The following is a 23,366-nucleotide window of genomic DNA, read 5'->3' as shown; positions in this document are numbered from 1 at the left end:
CTAGCCCATTCAATCATGGTAACCTAATGTACTGTACACTGAATGGTAAATGTATACCATTTAGCTGATCACATCACAACCAGCCAAACCATTTCCCCTCCACAGCAGTAGAATGCAGAAGATGTATTCTAACTTTAGAAACATTAGAGGTCGTGCTATTATTACGCTCCCCCCATTCCTCTTTCGGAAATCAAAGCTTTTCATCAAGGTGGAATATTTTATGGTGCGATGCACATTTCTAAAATGAATTGCGCACATGATTCTATCTATTTCGTAGCTTATACGGTGTTATCATGCAGTTGTGCAGTTATCTCATCTCGGTAATGGTCAATGCTTTCTAAAGAAGTGAAGTGATGTGATTGGGTGGCTTACTTGGTCCGTCCCAGTCTTCTGGCCCGATCGTTGGGTGTCTGGACTTCTCGTTCTGTCCGTCCATCTCCGAATCCCCTGCTTCTCGATTGCCATCCTCCTCTCCTGTAAGAATTTTTGATTGATTGAAAATTGTATTAACAGTTTGCAGAATTACAGTACATTTCAAGCACAAACTCAATACAAAGGCTGTTAACTGTGAGTGGACGACCCAATTAAGCATTACACTTGTTTACAACAGGGTCCACCATGTTCAATTCATCAAAAATGAGAAAGGCTGAATGGTACATTTACCCATTCAATCCATGTTCAACCACTTAAACCCTATACTTTGTTGCCTGGGGTCCCACAGGGATTTATACTTGATCCCCTTCATTTTTTGCATCTATCTCTTAAAACAGCCTGTCTACAAGATCACAATGCGTCTTGTGAGCTTGTGGATCTGCTATTTTCGCTGAATGTTCTCTCTGGAAAAGGGACACTAGGGTTCATGTAGACTGTAGTTAATGTCTGTATTAACACTGTATATTATGGACTGCGATATATTTCCAAACAACGAGTTTTGCAATAGACTTTGGGACATTGTCCTTGTGGAAGGAAGTCAGGATGCAAAGCCAAGACACTCCGGTCATGCCACCCATGTAATACTCATTGTTAAATGTCACAATCAGCGGTAATGTATGCAATTGCCAAGCACCCCAGAGGCATCCATGTTTTGCATGTGTGAGTGCGTATGTCCGAGTTGTGTGTATCTGGGCCATCCATGTCTGCATCTGCATCTGCGTGCGTGCGTGTGTGTGTGCATGCTTGCGTGCGTGCGTGCGTGCGTGCGTGCGTGCGTGCGTGTGTGTGTGCGTGCGTGCGTGCGTTCAGGTTGGGGTTACGGTTACGATAAGGCATTTAGAGGTTAGGTTTAGGAGTTAGGATGGAGTAATGCCTGATTTATACTTAGTTATGAATCGAAAATATTGTAGATTGTCCATTTTTGGTTTTGGGAGTTAAAAATGGCAACAATTAAAATGGCATTCATAAAAATCCGTCCAAAAATCGTAATGTCTGTTAATACGAAGGTCTGTGTGTGTGTGTGTGTGCGTGTGTGTGTGTGCGTGCGTGCATGTGTGTCCACGTGCGCGCGTGTGTGCCTGTGTGCATGCACAAGCTTGCATACGTGATGTATGTGATTACTGTATGCATGTTCATCTGTCTGTCTCTCGAGTGTGTGTGACTTGCAGGTCCAGCTGCTGCTCACGTTTTATGTAAAAGGAGTTCCCATGAGTGCATGCAGGAACAGGAGGAAGGCCCATGGAACAGGAAGGAAAGCAATGTGTGGGAGAGAGGTGGCTATTTATTACTGTTTGATCTATTGTGGAAGGAGACAGACTGTGTGTTATAGGATGTTGGGCTGATTTACAGTCTCGGGGCTCACAGAGGCCATGCGTTGGGATATTTGGGTATCTCTCCTTGGGAAGCAAGTGCTTAAAGTCCTTGTTAAACAGGCTCCACCTTCCAGTGACCAGCCCATAACACTGATGGGAGCACTCGACACAGTGTTCCTAGATGGACCTTTCCTTCGGTGGGGGGGAGGGGGATCCTCTATTTTTGCATGCCCAAGTCCAGTTTATATTCAAAGTTTAGAGGCACATAAATCAGTGCTAAGTAGCAGCCCCTAGTGTGGTGTTCTAAATAAATCCAATGTGGCTGACACAGCGGTTGCACACACTGCCTCCCAAAACTTGGCCACATAAGAACTAACCTGCTTGGGGCAAGTCTGGTGGTTTGTGGAGGGGACATTTCTCTCACTTTATCCTGGCTCACCATATCTACGCTATCCCTTTGATGTTTTACACCCAACAGTGTACGGCCATGGGCAGGCCTGGATTATTACAATGGATTATTACACTTCATTGTATAACGGATGAGATGAGAATGTCTGTGATGTTAATGTTATTATTACAATGATGAAGATGGTATCGTGATGACACAGTTTGGCTCAGTCGATGCATGTTTAAGATCATTAGATATCATCACATTATGAGACAGAAGTAAACAGTTGTTTACGGCAACCATATCTGATTTCTTTTGTACAATGGCTCCCTAAAGCATTTTAGAGCACTTCCTGTGACAACTGCCACAGGACACATAGCACTCCCTCTGTGGGCGCGTCCATTCTGAGTTAATCTCAAGATCAAGCACACACACACACACACACACACACACACACACACATGCACGTACGTACGTACGCACACAGACACGACTGTTTCGATTTTTTTTTTACACACATGGCTCACTTCAAAGAAGGTAGCAAGCATTGCCAAAAGGATAGCAGCTTCCTGCCTCACACTGAAAAGAAGTAGAAGAAAAAGGAAGAAAAAAAATGATACTGAAGGGAAGTCTGCAGAAATGTCCTACTTACAGTACATGAGGTCATTATGACCCAGTTTGCTTATGCAAGTGTCTACTTGGACTGGTGATTTCCCCCCTTCTCCCCTCACCCAGTATATTATCAGTGAGCCCACTCAACTCAATTCCCCCACTATTTATTGTTGGGCTTGGAGAACCTCTTTAGCATACTAGGCTCGTATTATGATGAGGATAACAAAGGCGTATATCAACAGTTCCTTCCAATGGAGCGGAGTTAAAAAAAGCCGGGGAGATAACATTAAAGGCACTACCTTGATCTCAGGCGAACATGTTAAGCCCTGTAACGAAACGTATTGGAAGTGTTTAATTACAGCCCGGGAAATGAAGCTACAAGATGATTCCTTAATTAAGGAGTGATTAAGGATTTTCTGCCTTCTATCTAACACAGTTTGCAATGCATTTTAAACACAATCACCCAGGAAACCTCACAGGGAACAATGTCACAGGGCTTTGATGAAGTTTCCTGCACGAATGTCACTAGGAAAAAGCATGGGGAAGGAATAAGTGCTGTACCAGCACTCACCCACTTGTACTGTACAGCATGATAAAAGGAACAACTGCCAATACGTAGCAATATAGTGACCCATTTTTATGGCTCCAGAATGTGAAGGTATTTGACCTTTCTGCTATAGAAATAGATTTACAGAGGTTTTTCAATTCGTCCAGAGAGGTCTACTATGAGCAATAGCTTCGCAGCCTTGTTTCATCATCTGAATAGGAACACTGCAGTCTTATCAACGGAGACAGATTGTCAATGATCATCCTCTGCATTATCGCCTCGATCATAATTTACATCTGGCTTGCGTTCTCCTCTCTGTGCAATCAAATGGAGACACTTAAGGGTGAGTGCGAGAGGGCTGTAGAACAGAAGGGATGGCGAGGGTTGGGGAGCACAGGGACCTGCTGGGTGCAGGGTTGGCGGGCATGCAAGAGGAGCCAGTGAGCTGTTAAAATCAGCCCTATCACTGCTCTATCAAAGGACAGCTCCCGAGCCAAATCACAGTCACATGCGGCGCACCACACATTCAGGTCAATAAGCTTATAGGCGATTTACACAAACAACTCCTCCAGCAAGGTAGTAACAAAGTCATATTGGCTTTTCCTCTCCCTTTTACCATTGTCTCTACCAAGGAAGCCCTTGAAAATGTCAATCTCTTGCATGAGACTTTAAGGAGCTCAAAACACTCTAATCCTGACCATTGAGCCTAGAGACAGGTCGCGGCTTCTGCAAATATAGAGCCCATGGAAGAAAAGGATGGATTTTACAGTCACGTACAGTACTGTATTGTCCATTTAAATAGTGAATGTGGTGACTCATTATTACTGAATTCTTGGCTAGTGCTATGTTTCGGAGATGCGTCTAACCTGCTGACATGTTTCTAAACTCATCGACATATTGTCACCCCAAAAGTGGACCTATGGTAATGATTTCTATAATGTAATAAATACAGGGAATTCCTTCCAATGTCACTTCCAGTAGTATACTGCCAGTCAGTTGATATATAACATATTCGGTTGTTGATAGAGATTACACTGCGACAGATACAGTCAATTGCGAGAAGCAACCTTTTTTGCCAAAGTCAAGCATAGCTGTAAGACGACTCTACTATCTGAAAAATAGAGTTGAATTGTATGCAATTTGTGGCAGGCAGAGTACTCCAATGGGGGGAGGCTATTAGTGAAATGCCTTGCCACTGTCTCTTTAAATGCCAATAAATTCCCATCATTACAGAATCTGGCAGTTTTCCTCCCTGTCTGCAGCCGGGCTCTTTATCTCACTCTGCCTCAGTCTCTGAGCATGTAGATCTGGCCCAGTTAGATTGTCATACTTAACAAACATTAATGATTAATTTCCTCCACTGAGTCAAATGGGGCTAAAGGGATGACTCGATTCATCTTATCGCACCACAAATTAGCATTTCCCCATATTCTCCAGCATCAACTGTGCATTAAAATTCCACATTTACCATTCTGGGCGGCTGGCAGCCATGGCAAAAGAGCCAAGGAGATCTTCCTTTTCTGTTGCTGGAGATTCTGATTACTTCTGTGTTACACAAAAAATGTGGCCTAATTAATTCTGCCACTTTCTGTTTATTACTACTACTGTGAGTGAGATTACTCCCTGAGCATCCAAAGAGGTCAAGGTTGGCTTATTATTTTGTTGTACACTACAAAATATACAGGTGCCCTTCATCTGTAATGCAGTAAAATGTCTCTGTCTGCATAATAATTTTGACATTTTAGTGACATGGAGGGGATTGTACCATGTGAATGCAAATATTCATATGTAATCGTGTTAAATGTATTGTGATACAGTACTGTAAATATTAATGAATCAGAAACATGTGTGGTACGGTATACGCTGACCAAATCATATAATGTGGAAACCTTATAACCTTATAAGCAGATGATTATTCCACATTCTGTTTGAAATATAATTGTGCCAATTGTACATTCATTTAATATACGGATATAAAGTAAATAAACAGACAGCTTTGCTATTTATTGAATTGTATCGGCTGTCAAAATACAGTATAACTGTTTCAAACTCCTTTCAAATGACTTTACAAACTAAATGACTGTACTGTGTATAACTCAAATACACTATCACCCAGTACTGTATCGAAAATATGGTTTACTGTAGTTCATATTATAATCAGGCTATATACAGTAGCTGTAGTCAATCCACTAGAAGAGGGGCGGCTTCGACCACAGGTGTGTTTCCCCGCTTGCATTTGTTTTCATCACTAGCCATGACTGTTCCTCCTTGTTTGATTAGACTATACACAAGGTAGCCTGGGGATCACCAACGTTTCCCCGCTGCATCTCCACGGCTCATCTTGGCAGTTTGTCATAAGCTTCGAGGAAGACTATGTTTTTCACCGAGAGAAGATGACTTTGTTTCTCCCGTCATCATTCTAATGTGCACATGCACAGCACCAGCCTCGGGTAGCCATAACAGACGGGTTACTGCGAGGCAAAGTATCACTGGAGAAAAGAGGGAAAAAAAAACTAAACAAAAACAACATAATTACTGCAGTTTTACATTTTATCCCCCCATATGTTGTCATGCATGAAAAGACCCCAAATGAACACTGTAAGCAGATTACTAGGCTATAAGCAAATTATATAAGCAGCGTTTAGATAGGAATGTTTCTGTCCCAAGCTTTTTGCTCCATATAGACGGTTGATCACTGTAACCATGATCATTATAAGCACAGTTTCCACAGTAACAGTATTTCACAAAAGGTATTTTACATCTGTCATATGAGACGCATCCCATGGAAATTTATAGTCAGGGCCAGCTCGGGCAGTCGTTTGTCATCAAAGACTATTTTGAAGACACAAAGGGAGCCGCTTGTGACAACACCCTCTGCTGAACTTCACAGGCAACCCCCTCGTATGTTTCTCCTTACAATAAAGGACGGGAACCAGCAAGGTGAAATTTCACAATTTCAGTAAAAAGATGCCATTCAGTAAATAAAAATGGTATCTCTCTTACAATTATGGAGCTAGCTGTGTCAATAGTATATAAATCTTGACTGTGGAGTCAGCGTGTTCATGTGGGTGGGCTTCACAAGCAGGCCTCCATAAAATGTGGAATTAACCGTACAGAGGAACTTGTTTGAGGAGGGATTCTTTTTAATCGCAAGGGAAAGCCAAGGTTATTTCTTAACATGTGTTTCTTTTTTCTCTTTTTCAATAGGTAGGCCCCCCTCTAATTTCATGTACAGTATGTATGGACTTCTCTCCCTTGGGTTCACTCCTATTGTACCAGGCTACTTCATTTCACACCTATGCTGTATCAAAATTGTCTGCATTTCTACAGTGCCGGTATCCAAAGCGCTTTATAATGTGCATTACATTCGCAAACTGACGGCGACCACGTAAAGAACCTGGTCTGCTCAAGGACACAATTCTGGGAAGAGCCGGCCAGTCGGGGATCAAACCAAGAACCTTCTGTTTCCCAAATAGCGGCCACTGCTGCCCTTATGTCGTCGCTGTCGGGTGTAAACCTTGTATGTCCAAAATAATTTCTTATAATTATTGTAAAAAAAAAAAATCTACAAGCGATGCGAGGCATTGTGAGCTTGTGGATTGGCTATTTTCTATTTACTTTTGTGCGGCACCATAAAAATTGAAACACAGAGACACAAAGTTTCTGCCTGACAGGCTGACAGCAGCGATGCCTGGTGTTATTGACCACATTCATGCGGCAGCAATTTGGCTCTCGCGTTATTGTAGAAAACTGCTGATTATGGTCAGTTGCCAGAGGCTTCTCGGAATGTCATGGAAGATGACAAGGTACTGGTAAAAAAAAAGATAGCTGATCCAGTGCACAAACACACACAGTTAGTTATAGCACAGATGGATACAGCAGAGCATTGTAGAGGAATGTGCATAAGGCTAGGGAACGACATGCTGACTGTCAATTTGAAGTTTTACCAGTGTTATTTCTATAACCACAGCCGGTGTAGTGATGGATGCAGCAGGGAAACACCAACAGCTCAAATGGCATCATCACCACCAACCCATAGAATCATCACCAACCCAACACGCCGCAGATTCTCAAGCCACAGGCCACGATGGGGTTTCAAGGTGCTCCATCCACTTATCTAAAGGAGCCCCATTTCTGCGAGGGTAAGGCAAACGGTTGAGTCTTTGGTGGCATTCAACTTCTTGACCTTTGCGCCTTTAAGCAGCTTTGCTACTTCACCGCACTCTGATCAGAGTTAATAAGTGCTTCATATGTTAATGAAAATTGGTACTCCTCTTTGTGTTCCTACAGCTTTTTAATACCTATTATAGGCTGAAACTTTTAACCCATTTAGGCCTGACCTCAAAATCTGTTTGAATTTTTACACTTTTAAACTGATTTGCCTTGTGGGATTACATTTTTGAAGACGTCTTCAGAACAAAATAAATCTTTCATGTTTCAGGTGTGCTTTGCCCTGGTAATCGTATCAATAATGCGTTCCTTTTGTTCTCAAGAAATGTTAAAAGCGCACAATTGTTTGAAAATTGCAATTACCAACAAGCCCTCCTTTCTCTTTATTTAAAATAATTCTTCTAAATCCGCCAGTTTTCTGAAATAAATATTTTCACGATTTTTCAAAAATAGCAGACCTACAAGCTCGTAGCGCGCCACTCGGTGGCGCGCTATGAGCTTGTAGATCTGCTATTTTTCAATAGCTAAATTATTTAAAACACCAAAAGGGGTTCCCGCCCAAAATGGGTTAATGGAGGTTTTAGGTCCCCCTGACAAGCCCATTTCAGAGAGTGACTACACAGATACAAGGCTAAGCTAAGACCAGAGAGTCACTGCTCTGTGGAGGAACCTTACACGAGAGACCTTATTCTCGGGGAAGCTAGCAGAAGATAAAGGCCATGGGATGAGTGGCTGCTTTAAAACCAACGTTCACGTCCACACAGGGCTAATTACAGCACACCATCACATTTGAGAGGGTTTAGTTAATCAAGGGGGCTCTCTTTTGCTTCCTATAGTCGAGGAATAACACACTTAACCCATTTTGGGCGGGAACCCCTTTTGGTGTTTTAAACATTATGTTATAATTTAGCTATTGGCCTGGGCCATGGCTCAATGGTCCAGGCACCTTGGCTGGTAATCCAGTCTGGCAGTGTGCCGCGGGTTCAACTCCCGATCCCGACGGCCTTTACTGCATGTCTTCCCCCCATCTCTCTCCCCATTTCCTGTCAGCCTACTGTCTGTCCCTTCATAAAAAAATATAAAATAAAGTCGAAAGCCACAAAAAAAACATTTATAATTTAGCTATTGAAAAATAGCAGATCTACAAGCTCGTAGCGCGCCACTTGGTGGCGCGCTATGAGCTTGTAGATCTGTCTGCTATTTTTGAAAAATCGTGAAAATATTTATTTCAGAAAAATGGAGGATTTAGAAGATTTTTTTTTTAATTTTGAGGTCAGGCCTGAATGGGTTAAACCGTTTAATGCGGCCAGGATTGCGTCCTGTTTAATTCATGGCAGTATCACGTAAGTGGGGCAAAAAAAATTAAGCCACTCAGACATAGGTTTAAATTAGTTTGAAAGAGATCTAATTGAGGAGCGGATCATGGGGGAAATGGCTACACCTGATGCTTGTGCACAACTTGCCACGGGGAAAGAAAGAAACTTGGACAGTACATCATTTACTAAGGACTTAGGAGGAAATGGGAGACTTAGCTAAGCTTAGATAACAAAAGTAATAAAAATAAAAAGAATCTGACTAGTAAGGCATGTATATGACAAGGGAGAGATTACTGGTGTCCTGGAAAAGGAGTATATTTGGCACTTTGGATTGCTATTTAGCGTGACTTTATTGAGAAATGCGATACAAGTCACAGTCTCTCCTACGGTCTTACCCAAGACAATAAGGATGAACTGGCTTTAACAAGGTTCTTTGAAGATTTGAGAAGTTGTGATTTTCTGTGCTGTACCCTCAAATATGTACTGCACGCTCTTGTAACTAACTACTGGGTCATGGTGAAATCATTGAGTGTAATTTTAAGTTTATTGCAATATATGATGAGGGGAACAAAGGGTAAAGAGAAAGGAGGGCTTGTTGGTAATTGCAATTTTCAAACAATTGCTGCTTTTAACATTTCTTGAGAACAAAAGGAACGCATTATTGATACGATTACCAGGGCAAAGCACACCTGAAACATGAAAGATTTATTTTGTTCTGAAGACGTCTTCAAAAATGTAATCCCACAAGGCAAATCAGTTTAAAAGTGTAAAAATTCAAACAGAAGAAGAAAGACAGAGACAGACATTCAAAGGGTTTCTTCTTCATTAAAAAGTCAAATTTATGGCATTCGTGAGCCAGTGAGAGTGGGGACACCTGGGGTAGTGAAGCCTTGTGTCTGGGGGGTAGAATGGAGTTGGGAAGGAGTGTGTGTGTGTGTGTGTGTGTGTGTGTGTGTGTGTGTGTGTGTGTGTGTGTGTGTGTGTGTGTGTGTGTGTGTGTGTGTGTGTGTGTGTGTGTGTGTGTGTGTGTGTGTGTGTGTGTGTGTGTGTGTGTGACAGCTCTGTCATCTTCGTACTATAACCTGGAGCAGACCACAAATTAGCTCCTGTGATGGCGAGGTGTGACCAAAATGAAACAAACATACAAAGAAGCAATCTAATTGAATTGGAGTTCAAAGACGACTTGGGCGGCTTCGGCAACGCCAGGCCCTTTCTAGTCCTGGACCTCCGAGCAATAGCAGGTGCTGCTGAGGGTTCAGAGAAATGTAGTTGGGCTACAAAGGGACCGGCTACGCTCTCCAGTGGCATCGCTGCACTGTAGCACACCTTCACAGGGCCTATCACAGTGGAAGAGCCAATGTTGCGGGTGCCATCTTTCTCTCAGATCAAACCACTCATCTTGGCAGGATTGTGGGGGATCAAATATCTATATATATATACTGTATATGGCTTTAAGTCTAGGCGGCGATGTGACAGAACTTCTGATCTGGACACCCATTGTGCCAGATAGTTTGTTTCGCATATGGTTTAAATACGTTTATGAATCTCATTAGGTCTCATTTGATTTCAACTTATTTTTTGATGCTTGTCAATCATCACACAGTACGTGGTGTGTAACCTTTTGTCTCATATTAGGTATAATCAATGTATGTGGTGTATAATGAATAATGATACATGTAAATATATCGTCACCGTCGGATGGAAACCTTCTATGTCCAAAAGGTTAGTTAGTTCTCAGGGAATGTTCTAATGGATCCATTGAATTGTTCTTTCACTTTTACAATGTTAACAAATTTCCAAAATAGCTGATCTACAAGCCCACAATGCGCCCCACTTGTTCTGGGCTTGTAGATCATAAAAAGGTGAAACATGGAGATAGAAGGTTTCTGCCCGATGGTATACAGTACTACGAAATGTTTATAGTGTAGTTTTGGTTAAAAAACAAGAACAAAACAAAAACAATGCCCAAGTGATAACAAACTTAAAGAAAGAACATCTTGGTCCTAACCTTTGCTGCAGAAGTACTCCATGTCTTCACAGGCCATGTTCTCTGACTCAAACTCTGCAGAGAAGTTCTCCTCCGCGGAGAACTCCTCTTTGGTCATGAGCTCATTCTCCTCCGAGACGCACTCCTCCTCGTCTTCCTCCAGGCCAGCCTCGGCCAGAGGACCTGCAGGGAATGCACGCGCACGCACACACACACACACACACACACACACACACACACACACACACACACACACACACACACACACACACACACACACACACACACACACACACACACACAGACACACACACACACACACACACAGGAGGGGATGTTGAATAGTTTCATCACATCCTTTTTGTTTCCCTCGTTACAAATGCAGATACAGTAACAGTTCACTGTACAATAATAATAATAATAATGAACGCTTTTCTATGCACTACGTGCCTACTCAAAGCGCTTACGTTACTCCCAAGCGTTCATTCATTCATACATTGGGAGGTGAAGCGGCGAACAGTCGACGCCAGCGTCCTCACTTCCCACATTCACACACCAATGGTGGCAAGCTCACACCGACCGACTCATTGGAGGCAATGTAGGGGTCAGTGTCTTGCCCAAGGACACTTCGACATGTAGACAGGAGGAGCCGGGATTCGAACCGCCGACCCATGGATCATTGGACGACCTGCTCTACCTCCTGAGCCACAGCCGCCCTATGCTGTCTATGCTCTGCATTCTGCACCTGCATGGTGTTCAGTAGAGCCAAGGATATGACTGTGTCAGTGAAGGATGGTATGATACCGTCACTGCTGGGAGGAGACCTTGTACTGTACTGTATGTCCAAAACTGTTACTTTTCATAGCAACACTGTAACGTTTTCTATGCTCAAGACCCTGGTGTTAGATAGGAGCGTGTGGAGTGCAGGGATTCAGGAGTCCTGAGTTGGTGTTGGCTAGACTGCACTTTCGCATCACACTCAAATCGCTTGTCACTTTTCAGGAAATGGAAAAATGAACCTGTGTCCCCAATGGATCCAATGTTATTATTTTGTCACAAGCTCTTGTCAACACCTTTGCATTGGTTACATATTCATAAAAACCCACAGACAGACATCTTAACCACTTGAACAAGTTGAAATATGGAGGGGTACAAGCCAAGGTTTCTGAATGACGATATATTCTGGTGCTCAGTTCAATACAAGCAAGGATATGGCTGTGTGAATAAAGCATGGTATTATAGCTAAGGAATTCCCAAAGATTCTCCCCACTAGCAAGTGAAAAAAAGCCCTGTTGAGACTGAATAAAGCAAAACAAGCTGACATGCAGCCAAGGTGAGTGTTGATGTTAATCCCACTACCTGCAAGACAAAACCTCAGAGACCAAGGAAAAAAAGAAAAAAGCAGGAAAGAAAGAAAAAAACTTCCTTTTCCAGACTTTTCATACGAGCATCAGCATGGGAGGAGGAAAAGAAAATACTTTTATTAATTTGTTAGCCTTATCAGAGGGTACAATGTTGATTTTCCATTTACATTCCATGCCTCCGGGTAATACACCAGTGCAATCTTAAAGGAGACACTTTTCCGTGTGATTAATTTTCCCCCCTCTGTGCAATATTATTTCTTTAAATCTAAATGATTTCCGAGTTTTTGCTTGTAGCTGTACATCTCTTTTTGGTATTTGCATATTACCATTTTGCTTCAATCAAGGGCGCTGATGGAATTACTGTACGGCTACCTGAATTGTATTAGTTCTGAATGAAAATAAATAAAATAAAAAGCACCATCTCACCCAGGCATTTGAATGTTATTAACATAATGCGCCGTGTGCACACCTCTCCGTCCCTCCCCAACATATCTCCACCGTCGTCACCCCATGAATTACCACACTAGAGGAATGATGGAGCTTTTCAAGTAGCTATACAGTGCAGTTACTTCACATCTGAAATAATAACACTTGTGGCAGTTGGGCAGAAGCCTGCGTTTTCGCATTCGACAAACAAACAAATATTAGCTTTCTCTAGCTGTGACTGCTGTGTGTTTAAATTGCGAGGGCGGGGGATCATTATAAAGCACCTTTGTTGTCCCTGCTGCCCCGAGATGTGAATACTCTATCCATTCCCCCCCTGTCACACATGAGCTAGGTTGCAGCCTCCCTCCGCACATCGTCCTGGAGCTGTTGGGAGTATGTAGTCTAGAGGCTGAGCATGTATCCGCCCGACACCTTTCAACATGTTTGTTCTATTGTAACGGGAGCGAGACCCTTGGCTTTAATAAAGCAATAATTTCAGTTCAGAAAGTGGGGGCTTGGCGTGATTCTCCTGTTCCCCTTTCTTCCCCGTACGGCACCTCATAAAAGCCCCCCCCCCCCCCCCCCCCTCCCCTGATCTCCACAAACTGCTCGTTCTTTTCATTAGCCTTATAAATTACTCCTTTGTAGAAGTCTACATCTGCAGGAGCCCCGGACATGAAAAGAATTAGCGCACAGATCTCTAATAGACACTGTGGAGGCAGGAGTGGTGCTTTGAATTAGGATACAGTTTTTATGATCTAATCTGATAGCCTGAACTGCTGATTCGCTGAGGAGCGAAGTGAGGCGTGAAGTGACTCAATGAGTCCACCATCGCTCGAGATGATATTGAGAGATAAATATCGGCATATCAAGGGGGAGATTGCATGACTGGAATTAAATGTGTCTGCCAAGGCAATTGAGGACGGTGCGAAAGAAAGGGGGGGGTGGGTGGGGGGGGATACATTTCTTTACAGACTGTACACATTCCATTACACAGCTGAATAAGAACTGTGTGTACAACGATTCTTCCCTGTTGCTGGCAAATAGAGCACCACCGCCGCCGCACCACGGAAAATAAGACCTACGTGATAATAAGAAGAGTAAAGGGAGATTACAGATAAACTTCATGGTCAATAAGACACAAAGATTAGGCAGATAAGATGAGATAGAGCCAGGGGTTTAATGGACTCAAAATGAGGCCATCTCGGTAGCCTTACTCGAGCAGATACTAACTAAAATTGACCATTTTTGAACTGATAGGGAATAGGAGATACCCCGGGTCTTACTGAATGTGGCAAACACCATCGCACACATTAGAGGGCCCGACGGCTACTCCTCGTGGACTCTGCGTAGATTACTAAAGTTTGTCTGCATTCTCACATGTTTAGGTTATTATTATACAGTATTCATTGCATGGAGAGACCTGAAATTATTTCAGAGACAGCAATGATAAGAATAATGACTTTCTAAACGACTAGCACTGCACTCCTAACTCATTTTCTGATAGTGGCGTTCCAGCTATATTTAGTTGTGTACTGTTTAAAATCCTGTCACATTCACTGTGTGACCCACGCTTGTTGGTGCAATGCTATAGGCGCTGCTGACGAATGGGCCAGAGGAATGCCTGCTGCTTTGCCCTCTTATCAAGCCTCCTCTAGAGTTCAGATGGCCAATGACACCGCCGAGAGAGAGCGTTTGCATTTCACTTTCCAACAGAAAACAACACCCACCGCCTCCACAAAGCTTGTGACTCATTATTACAACACGCACAAAAGTCTGTGAAACAAAGACATTTTAAAAGGATAAGATGTCTCGCTTGGGGAGATGATTTTGTGTATAACCAACTAACCAGCAGCAGCAGATATAGTCACTGGGACAGCCACGCAGTAGGACATGGTCTCTTTCATTCTTATGAGACAGTTGTCTCTGTCTGTACGATCTAAGAGCTGCTGCTTCATGTTGGCTGTCCTACACAAACATTATTAACCCCCTAAGCTCTATATATTTCACTGTATGATAAAATAGTGTGAGAACAGCTGATCACAACACGTCGCAATGCAACATTGTGAGCTTGTAGATGTGCTGTTTTCGACAGATTTATGAAATCGTGGGGGGAGATTTACTGAAAGTCTTCGGCTATAATGTCCCCGAATAGCGACACCAGGGTAAATGTGGTTAATTCAGCGATACCTGCTACACTAAACAAGGCTTTAGACAGATAACCCTGAGCTGGATTTCCTCTCAATCTCAATCCATTGTCATTTAAAAAGACACTGCTCCAGGAAACTGTGCCCTGCTTCCGACCACCACTAGCCCTGCAGCCCCCTCTGAACCCCTCCTCAGTCAGTGTCAGTGTCCAGTTATCCCCCCATTCCACCCCCCACAACCCTGCCATTCACGCCGTCCATCCTGGACTCTATCATCCGCATTCATCTCGGTCTTCCTCTGCTGACAAGAGGAGGAAATCTCAGCCCTGTTCAAATAGTCATGCAGCCAGGAGCAGCCAATGCTAATAGAGACATTGGGTAGCCTGAATGCAGGCTTGATCACAGTGGCTCTTTTGTTCATGGCGTGGCCTCTGTCTGATAGGGATCGGCCATGCGGAGTGGAGCCTCCGAGAGGGATATGGTAATGCCCCCGCTGAGTCTATAAAACGGGGTTGATACTCCGGGACCATATGATGGACAGAGGATTAATGAGTCACGGAGGAAAGGGAAGCAGGGCAGAGCGGACTATGGGCCGAGGTGCTGGAATGAGCATATCCGTCATGAAAAAGTAATGTTGCGCACTCAGTCACTCACTCACTCACTCCCTCACTCCCGGTAAATCGGTTTTCGTTTTAAAAAAATGTGCCTCATTGAACTAAAACCACGAACGGATGGACACATGGCAGTGATGCCCCCCCCCCCCCCCCCCCCACACCCACACACACACACACACACACACACACACACACACACACACACACACACACACACCATGCAGTAAAATCCAGAGTGTTAATTTAACCCCCACACCCGCTGTGCAGCTTTCCTCAAAACTATCATAAAAAAAGACTTCCCAATGAGTGTGTGTACATGTGTGCTGTGTACGTGTGTATGTGTGTGTGTGTGTGTGTGTGTGTGTGCCCACGCGTGTGTAGGTGCATGCGTGCGTGTTGTGTGAGAGAGTCTGAACGGTGTGAGTGACTGCTAATTTCATGGCATGCTTTTTCAACCGTCCGCAATGTGGGGAGCTTGTGGTCGGGCTGCGATAGCGATACCTCGCATTATCAGCCGACTCCACAGTGTGATGTGCGGATCACAAACCCAGCCTTCTCTACAGCTCCCTAATTAGAGGTGAGGTAATTGAATCTGACAGAACAAAGCAGCAGATCTCTAGAAGCATGCTAATCATTTTTCGCTCCCACCTATACAGTTTTTCCGTCCAAAAAGGTCCATTGAAAACGTGTCCAAGCTGCTGGCCTGGGGATAAAACGTGAGCACCTGAGACCACACAAGTCAAATCCTGAGTGCTCGTTTAGCTCTGAGCGTTGGACAAATGTAACCAAATGGACCCATTTGCGGTGCATATTGCGCGCTATATCCGAACTACAACTGGCTAAATGAGCACTGAGGATTTGACTGTGTATAATGCATAATGCAAGGCAGCCCCGAAAGATCCAGCAGGGCCGCGCAGCTCGACCCCCTGCCAAGTCCCGTGCTCCCTGTGACTGGCTCCTTTGTGCCATCGCTGATACCCGGGGCCCTTCACACACCTCCAGGTTAATGCACACATACGCCACAGGACTCTCCAAACGTATGCAGGGAGGAAATATTGAAATATATCGTTGCCAATGGGCAGAAACCTTTTATCTCCAATTCTCCATATTTTTACTTTTTAGTTTTTTTCGTAAATTAACGCCCCTATAGTTGATCACACTACAGTGTCACACAAAACATCAAAAGTAGCAGATCCATAAGCTCAAAACTTTTTTTATTTTATTTTATCTGAATCCTGAAAAGTAACAGTTTTGGACATACAGTATGAGGTTTCCACCGCATATAGACTCAAGTTACAAAGCGGCTGCCCGCTCGCACGCTTCGTAGCCCTACAGTACTGGTTCCCTGTGAACAGGTAGACTCAGGGCGTACACCTTCAGTCTGCCGTTTACCCACGCAGCGGGAGAAAAGACACGGATACCCACACACACACCTCTGTCTCCTGCTGCAAAGTGTGAAAATGAGAGTAACCGTTGTGTCTGGTCTCTGGTACAGCGGGGTTGAGGCGTCTAAAGAGGGAGGAGGAGACAGAGAGTGGAGGGATATTGTGGAGAGACTTGGGGGGAGATCTTCCGCGCTGCTCTCTAATGACCTGTGGGATGCTGAGGGCTCCCTCGGCCTTGGAGGAGGCCTGGTGTATAGGTTACAGGGCTCAAGCCTCTAATTTAATCCTTGATCACTGTAATAAAATAGATACCATTTATGCAATTCTTAATAGCTTAATGTGCCACAGAAACCCTCAAAGGAATTAATCATTTCAAACGAAAGGGGGGGGGGGGGGGGGGGGGTTGTAACCGCCCAAACCATAAGAAAGAAAGAAAGAAAGAAAGAAAGAAAGAAAGAAAGAAAGAAAGAAAGAAAGAAGCCACTACAGCCTGTTCTCAAGTTTTAACTTGTACAGATTATGATGTGTATGTGTGCGTGTGCGTGTGCGTGCGTGTGCATGTGCGTGCGTATGTACTTGTGTACTACTATACTTGTGAGGGTCAAACGCCCCCACAAGTATAGTATATAGATAGATATTGTGAAGGCTATTTTCCTGGTCCTCACAAAATAAATGATTGTTTTATGGTGTAAAGGTCTAAAAGATTTTACAATTAAGGTTGGGCGTTGGGTATGGAGTTATGCCTGATTAATAGTTTATGTTACGAGCCGGTGTCTCTCACCGAAATGAAAGTAGCAGATATACAAGCTCACAACACATCGCAGTGTGATTCAGTTATTAGGATTAGGGTTAAAAATAGCACAAAACGTGAAGAAATAAAATACAATGTTGCCAAGTATAGTAATACAAGCATGTGTGTGTGTGTGTGTGTGTGTGTGTGTGTGTGTGTGTGTGTGTGTGTGTGCGTGCGTGCGTGCGTGCGTGCGTGCGTGCGTGCGTGCGTGCGTGCGTGCGTGCGTGCGTGCGTGCGTGCGTGCGTGCGTGCGTGCGTGTTGGGAGGGGCACAGAGCAGCTTCAGTAGACACGGGGTGTGTTCTTCAGAGCTGCTGTGTGTGACCAAGAAAAAGCAATGGTATTGTTTAACTTGATTTTCCGGTTGCTAAGCAATGTAATTGTGGTGATTAGAAATGGCTGCGCTCCTAAATTCGGGCACTTACAATCAACAGTCAACAAAACTGCTTCAAAACTCAGCAGCGGCGCTCCTATATGGAAATTGCGGTGAACAAGAGCGAGGGCGGGTTTATCGTAGGCTGAATAAACATGATCACTTGGGCGCACATGGACACACACACACACGCAAACACACACACACACACACACACACACACACACACACACACACACACACACACACACACACACACACACACACACACACACACACACACACACACACACACACACACACACACACACACACACACACACACACACACACACACACACACAGAAAACTGATAAAAAGCCAGATCTACAAGCTCACAGCGCACCACAGTGCGAGTAGATCAGATGTTTTCGGACTCTGCCCCTGATCTCAACCTCTAAAGGCCTAACCCTAACCCCAACCTACTAATTGTAACTAAGGCTTGTTTGTTTGATTCTCTTGTGAGAACCAGGAAAGTATGGAAATGTCTACTAGTGGGGACATTTGGCTTCTTCACAAGTATAGTAATACAAGTACATGCGTGCATGCATGCACACACACCAGACACCACACACACACACACGCACACGCACACACACACACACACACACGCACACACACACACACGCACACACACGCACACGCACACACACACACACACACACACACACACACACACACACACACACACACACACACACACACACACACACACAGAGAGAGTCAGAAATGCATTCTTCTGGGAAGCTGTGGTGGTGCCACAGATGACAAGGCAGAGGCTCTGTTGTCAGGCATTGTTATGACATCATGCGTTGAGATGGCGCTCTAAGTTTACACTACAGTACTGCATGTTCACGGTTCAGGGAGAGAAACACAGACACACCCTTTGGCTGCCGGGGGACTATAAGAACCCCATATCACTATCAAATGATTCATCGTGACAACTGGACAGAGTGTTAACCAGAGGCAGAATAATGTTTTTCAAAAGGTTTTTGTTTTTATTTTTTTGTCATGACAAAAAAGAAAAGAGAAATAAAAGTCAAAGACAAAGACGGTCTGCATATTTCTGTGGTGGAGTATCTCAATGTAATCGGGGACAACGTTGGAGCACAGCATGTTTACAGAGTGCGCTAGGCCCTGTGTTGTCGAGCCCAGTGTTTCTGTCAGGACTGTTGAGGAGGAAGAACACGGACGCGCTTATTTCTTTATCCAATGGATTAGAATTGGAAGAGCATGAAAACATGCTGGCATTTGACTATGCCATTAAAATGCTGGAGGCACCTCTGAGCATGCCCGAGGGCTTCTGCTCATGCCAGCCTGCTTCTCTGTGGAGCTCGCTGGGCCCTGCTTCACTCTAAGCCCAGTTTACACTGCGCCGTACCACCGTGTGACACCATCCAAAAATGGTTGATCTATAAGCTCACAGTGTGCCACGAATGCCACCATTTGTGAGCTTATAGATCTGTCATGCAACGACGGAGCATAAATTATAGGCATTATTACTGTCTCTTCTCATCTCAACACGCACACTTAGACACACGCACGCACGCACGCACGCACGCACGCACGCACGCATGCACACACACAGTGTTCTGACCATATTAAAGCAGAAGGTAGGCCACCAAATAATATGCAACGGCACCCAGGGGGTATGCTCTCATACATAATACTGTAGTGTCTTGCAGGGTGGAGCTTGTTTTGTAGGAGCAGTAGAACAGAAAATGAGGTGAAATGTTTCACGTCAACATACTGTAAGTATTACTGTATATGTTTCTAAGTCACTGCTGGGCTGGTACACACCCTGCCGGGCCAAATGATTTATCGGTGTCATTCCGTTACTTATAAGGAAATAAAAGTTAACCATGTGCCTCTACACTTGCCTGTGACAGCTGAAACAAAGCAGGTAAAATATGTGGGGGCTTAATTACTGGTTTATAAGCGTGCTTTTCACTAGGAACGTTCACTTTTAATGAAGCCATTGAGTGAGGCTCCTCTGGGGAGCTATCATGGTTAAGTGGGGGCATCCATCTTCAGCCATTGGCTCGTCTGCACAGGAGTGGTAGCTGTGTCTACAGAACACTCACCTCATATTGGCTCACTTTATCTCCACTAAGTAAAGTCTGTGGGAGGGCGGTAATTGTGACTAGAAGAGTTCTGGAAAACGGCTACTGTCCAACTTCCCTCCACCAACTCCAGTTGGACCAACGGCGCCAAGGTCTATCTGGTGCCTTGTAGGAATGAAGCGCTTCTTATGCTTTTTATCTGTCATTTATGAAACTTATTTAAAACTAACGTAAGCTAGTATTCACCAGTGAAACAGCCACAATGAAAAGGCTAAAATTGCATCAGCAACAATTAGCTTTAAGTTAAGCGAAAATAATGTCATAGAATTTAATGGAGAGCCATCACAAAAAGGAAAATGATTAGTGTATTAAATAATATAGATAAAACATTTCTTCCATCAAGGAATTTCTATGAATTGCATATCTAAGATGTCAATTTCATTCCAGCATTAAAGGATGAGGGAGTTCCTTTTTGCAATAAATTCTTCATTAATTCAATTCTAATTTGCCTCTGGTTCCTATTTCTACTATTGATAGTTCCACTTCTTAATAGCCCGGATAAGGAGCAGAAAAAAATTATTGCAATAACTCAGTTGAGACTGCGGGCAGCTGATATGATCTAAATATTACCAATGCCAAAAGAAGTGTGGAGTCTGATGAACATTTCAAAAGAACAATTCTTTATGGATCAGCTAAATCTTTTCCACTTTTTAATTAAAAGTAAAGAAAATAGAAGTTAATTATCCTGTAAAGATTAGCTGGTGGGCATCTTTCTGTAAATTAGTTCTAATTAAAAGGAAATTGTCAAATGACATTCAAAGCACTGTCCTTTAATCCATTGAGACCTGGAACGCATCCATGTCACGTTAGCGTTAGCGTTTTAAACATTATGTTATAATTTAGCTATTGAAAAATAGCAGATCTACAAGCTCATAGCGCGCCACCGAGTGGCGCGCTATGAACTTGTAGGTCTGCTATTTTTGAAAAATCGTTAAAATCTTTCCGAAAATTGTCATGATTTAGAAAACTTTTTTTTTTAAATTTCGACGTCAGGCCTGAAAGGGTTAAAACAGAGACCGAGATGGGCTCCCCCACTGCCGCCCCCACCCCCCAACCCCCTCTCGCCTCTCGTCTAATTCTTGATCTGGCCATGTGAAGCTTCTAGCTGTAAGATTAGGATTCTTCCAGAGCTTCAGAGACAGAGAGAGGCACAACTCCCGGTTCCCTTGATAGCAGGCCCCCAACACAACATGGAATATGGCTGCATAGATGGGGGCTAATGGCTACTGGAGATAAATACCCCTCCTTGACATATGATTGTATTGATTACCTGTTTTGGGTAAACATGTTACCCCGTTGCCCCTATCAACACAAACACGCATGCATGCGTGGGTCATTTGACCCATTTAGGCCTGACCTCAAAATTTAAAAAAATCCTAAATCCTCCAGTTTTCTGAAATAAATATTTTCACGATTTTTCAAAAATAGCAGACCTACAAGCTCGTAGCGCGCCACTCGGTGGCGCGCTATGAGCTTGTAGATCTGCTATTTTTCAATAGCTAAATTATAACATAATGTTTAAAACACCAAAAGGGGTTCCCGCCCAAAATGGGTTAACTGTCCTTTTGCGCAGATCACGCAAACCTCAGCAAAAAGAAAAGGACAATATCGATGGCCTCCAACTGTACAGACATGCACGCTCACATGGATGCATGTGTACAAGTGCACAATAACACCCACGCACACACAGTCACATGTTAGCTCAAATCTATCCTCAGCCACTGTCATCATCACTTCATTACTGCAGCCAAACAATGAACCAGACACCAAAAGCCTTGTTTTTTTTGTTTTGTTTTTTAAAGCGCGCAACATTCATCTGATGCAAACGATCAGAGAGAAGACGCAGATTTCACGTGGATTTCATCATACTCAATGTGGAGGGCCATGTTTTGCTCACATCCATTCCCATTGTGTTATACAAGATTCCAACAGTCATCTGACAGTAGAAGAGAGAGCGGAACTGAAGTGCCTCCATCTGCTGTGGCTAATGATGTTGCTCTCCCCCTGGCCCGGAGGGGAACTGTGTGAGGGAGATTTATACCCAGAATACCCCCGAGGCCCTGGACCTGCTCAGTGCTCCAGAACCCCCGTCACTCCATCATTCCTATATGATAGCTGGCACACCAGGTAACAATGGACCAGCGACAATGTCTTTTTGTATTACTGACAAGTGCCTTATTTGGGTGACACAGCCATCCGCGGTGTCTGAGGAGTGGCTCTATGCGCGCAGTAAAATGGATGACAGTTAAACCGCTGAGACACGGTGCAATTGCAACAATCGCGCCACCACCACACTATGTTTTTTTTTTATAACTATCCAAACAGTGTCTCTGATTTGACGCTACTACTGTAGGAATAGGAATGACTGAGGGAGAGGTGGCGTTTGGGCGATAAACTAATTGGATGGATGACAAGAGGGAGAACTCAGGTGTCGCAGGGAATGGGGGTGAACTGTGTCGACTTTCCACCGTTTACTCTATTATAAAGGTTTATAAGCTGCAATTACCCTTCAATTTGGGCACTTTAGACCAACTATAAAGACCTGTGTGGGGATGGCCTTATAGGCATATATCTTAAAACAAGTGATTTAAATGGTGTGAGAAAGTGAGACAATGCATGTGTGTGTGACGTGTGTGTGTGTGTGTGTGTGTGTGTGTGTGTGTGTGTGTGTGTGTGTGTGTGTGTGTGTGTGTGTGTGTGTGTGTGTATGTGTGTGTGTGTGTGTGTGTGTGTGTGTGAGAGAGAGAGAGAGAGAGAGAGAGAGTCAGGGGGAAGATGTAGGGAGCTATACTCCTCTGGGATTGAGTGTTCACACACAGTAAATGGAAGTGGCACAGCTCTGACCTTTGAGCTGAAGCATACGAGAAAAGTGAAGCCGCTGTCAAAATATTCCTTCAGAAATGACAATCCACCTCGCCAGTCCCAAGCCTTGACATGGCAGGCAAGTGGAGAGCCGTAACCTGCTGATCCCGACATTACAAATGAGGGGATTATCATGACAACAAACCACTACCCGACTCACTGCATACCCCATAAGATATTCTGGCACTGCCCCTTATTATCAGGAATGTCCAAACGCAGATGGCCAATGATGCCAGTTATAGCAGGCATCTAAATCACGAGAAAGAGTAGAGCCATCATTATCAATGTCTAATAATAATAATTTAATATTTCTAAACTGTTATTCATAGCTCAAATTGATTATTAGCGCCAAGTTATTCTTACATCCGTGTCAGTGCAATTATAACTATATCACTGTATGCTCGACGCTATTGCTAAACTTGGAATTCAGTACGAGAGCAGCTTCACCCCATCTCCATTTACACTCATGTAATACT

General features: G+C 43.8%; 1 protein-coding gene across 1 annotated transcript in view; it reads right to left on the bottom strand.

The window, feature by feature from the left end:
- Positions 1-23,366, bottom strand: part of zfpm2a (zinc finger protein, FOG family member 2a) — a gene marked incomplete at its 5' end in the record, with an annotated part of 151,274 nt that overhangs the window by 100,736 nt on the left and 27,172 nt on the right. Inside the window, 2 exons of the mRNA XM_079503022.1 lie at positions 373-474; positions 10,787-10,948. Of these exons, the coding sequence (XP_079359148.1) occupies positions 373-474; positions 10,787-10,948 (264 nt within the window). The remainder of the gene's footprint in view (positions 1-372; positions 475-10,786; positions 10,949-23,366) is intronic.

Source organism: Electrona antarctica (genome assembly GCF_951216825.1).
Source record: "Electrona antarctica genome assembly, chromosome: 6".
Lineage (NCBI taxonomy): Eukaryota > Metazoa > Chordata > Actinopteri > Myctophiformes > Myctophidae > Electrona > Electrona antarctica.
The sequence above is the reverse complement of the archived record's forward strand: the minus strand, read 5'-3'. Positions and strand labels throughout refer to the sequence as shown.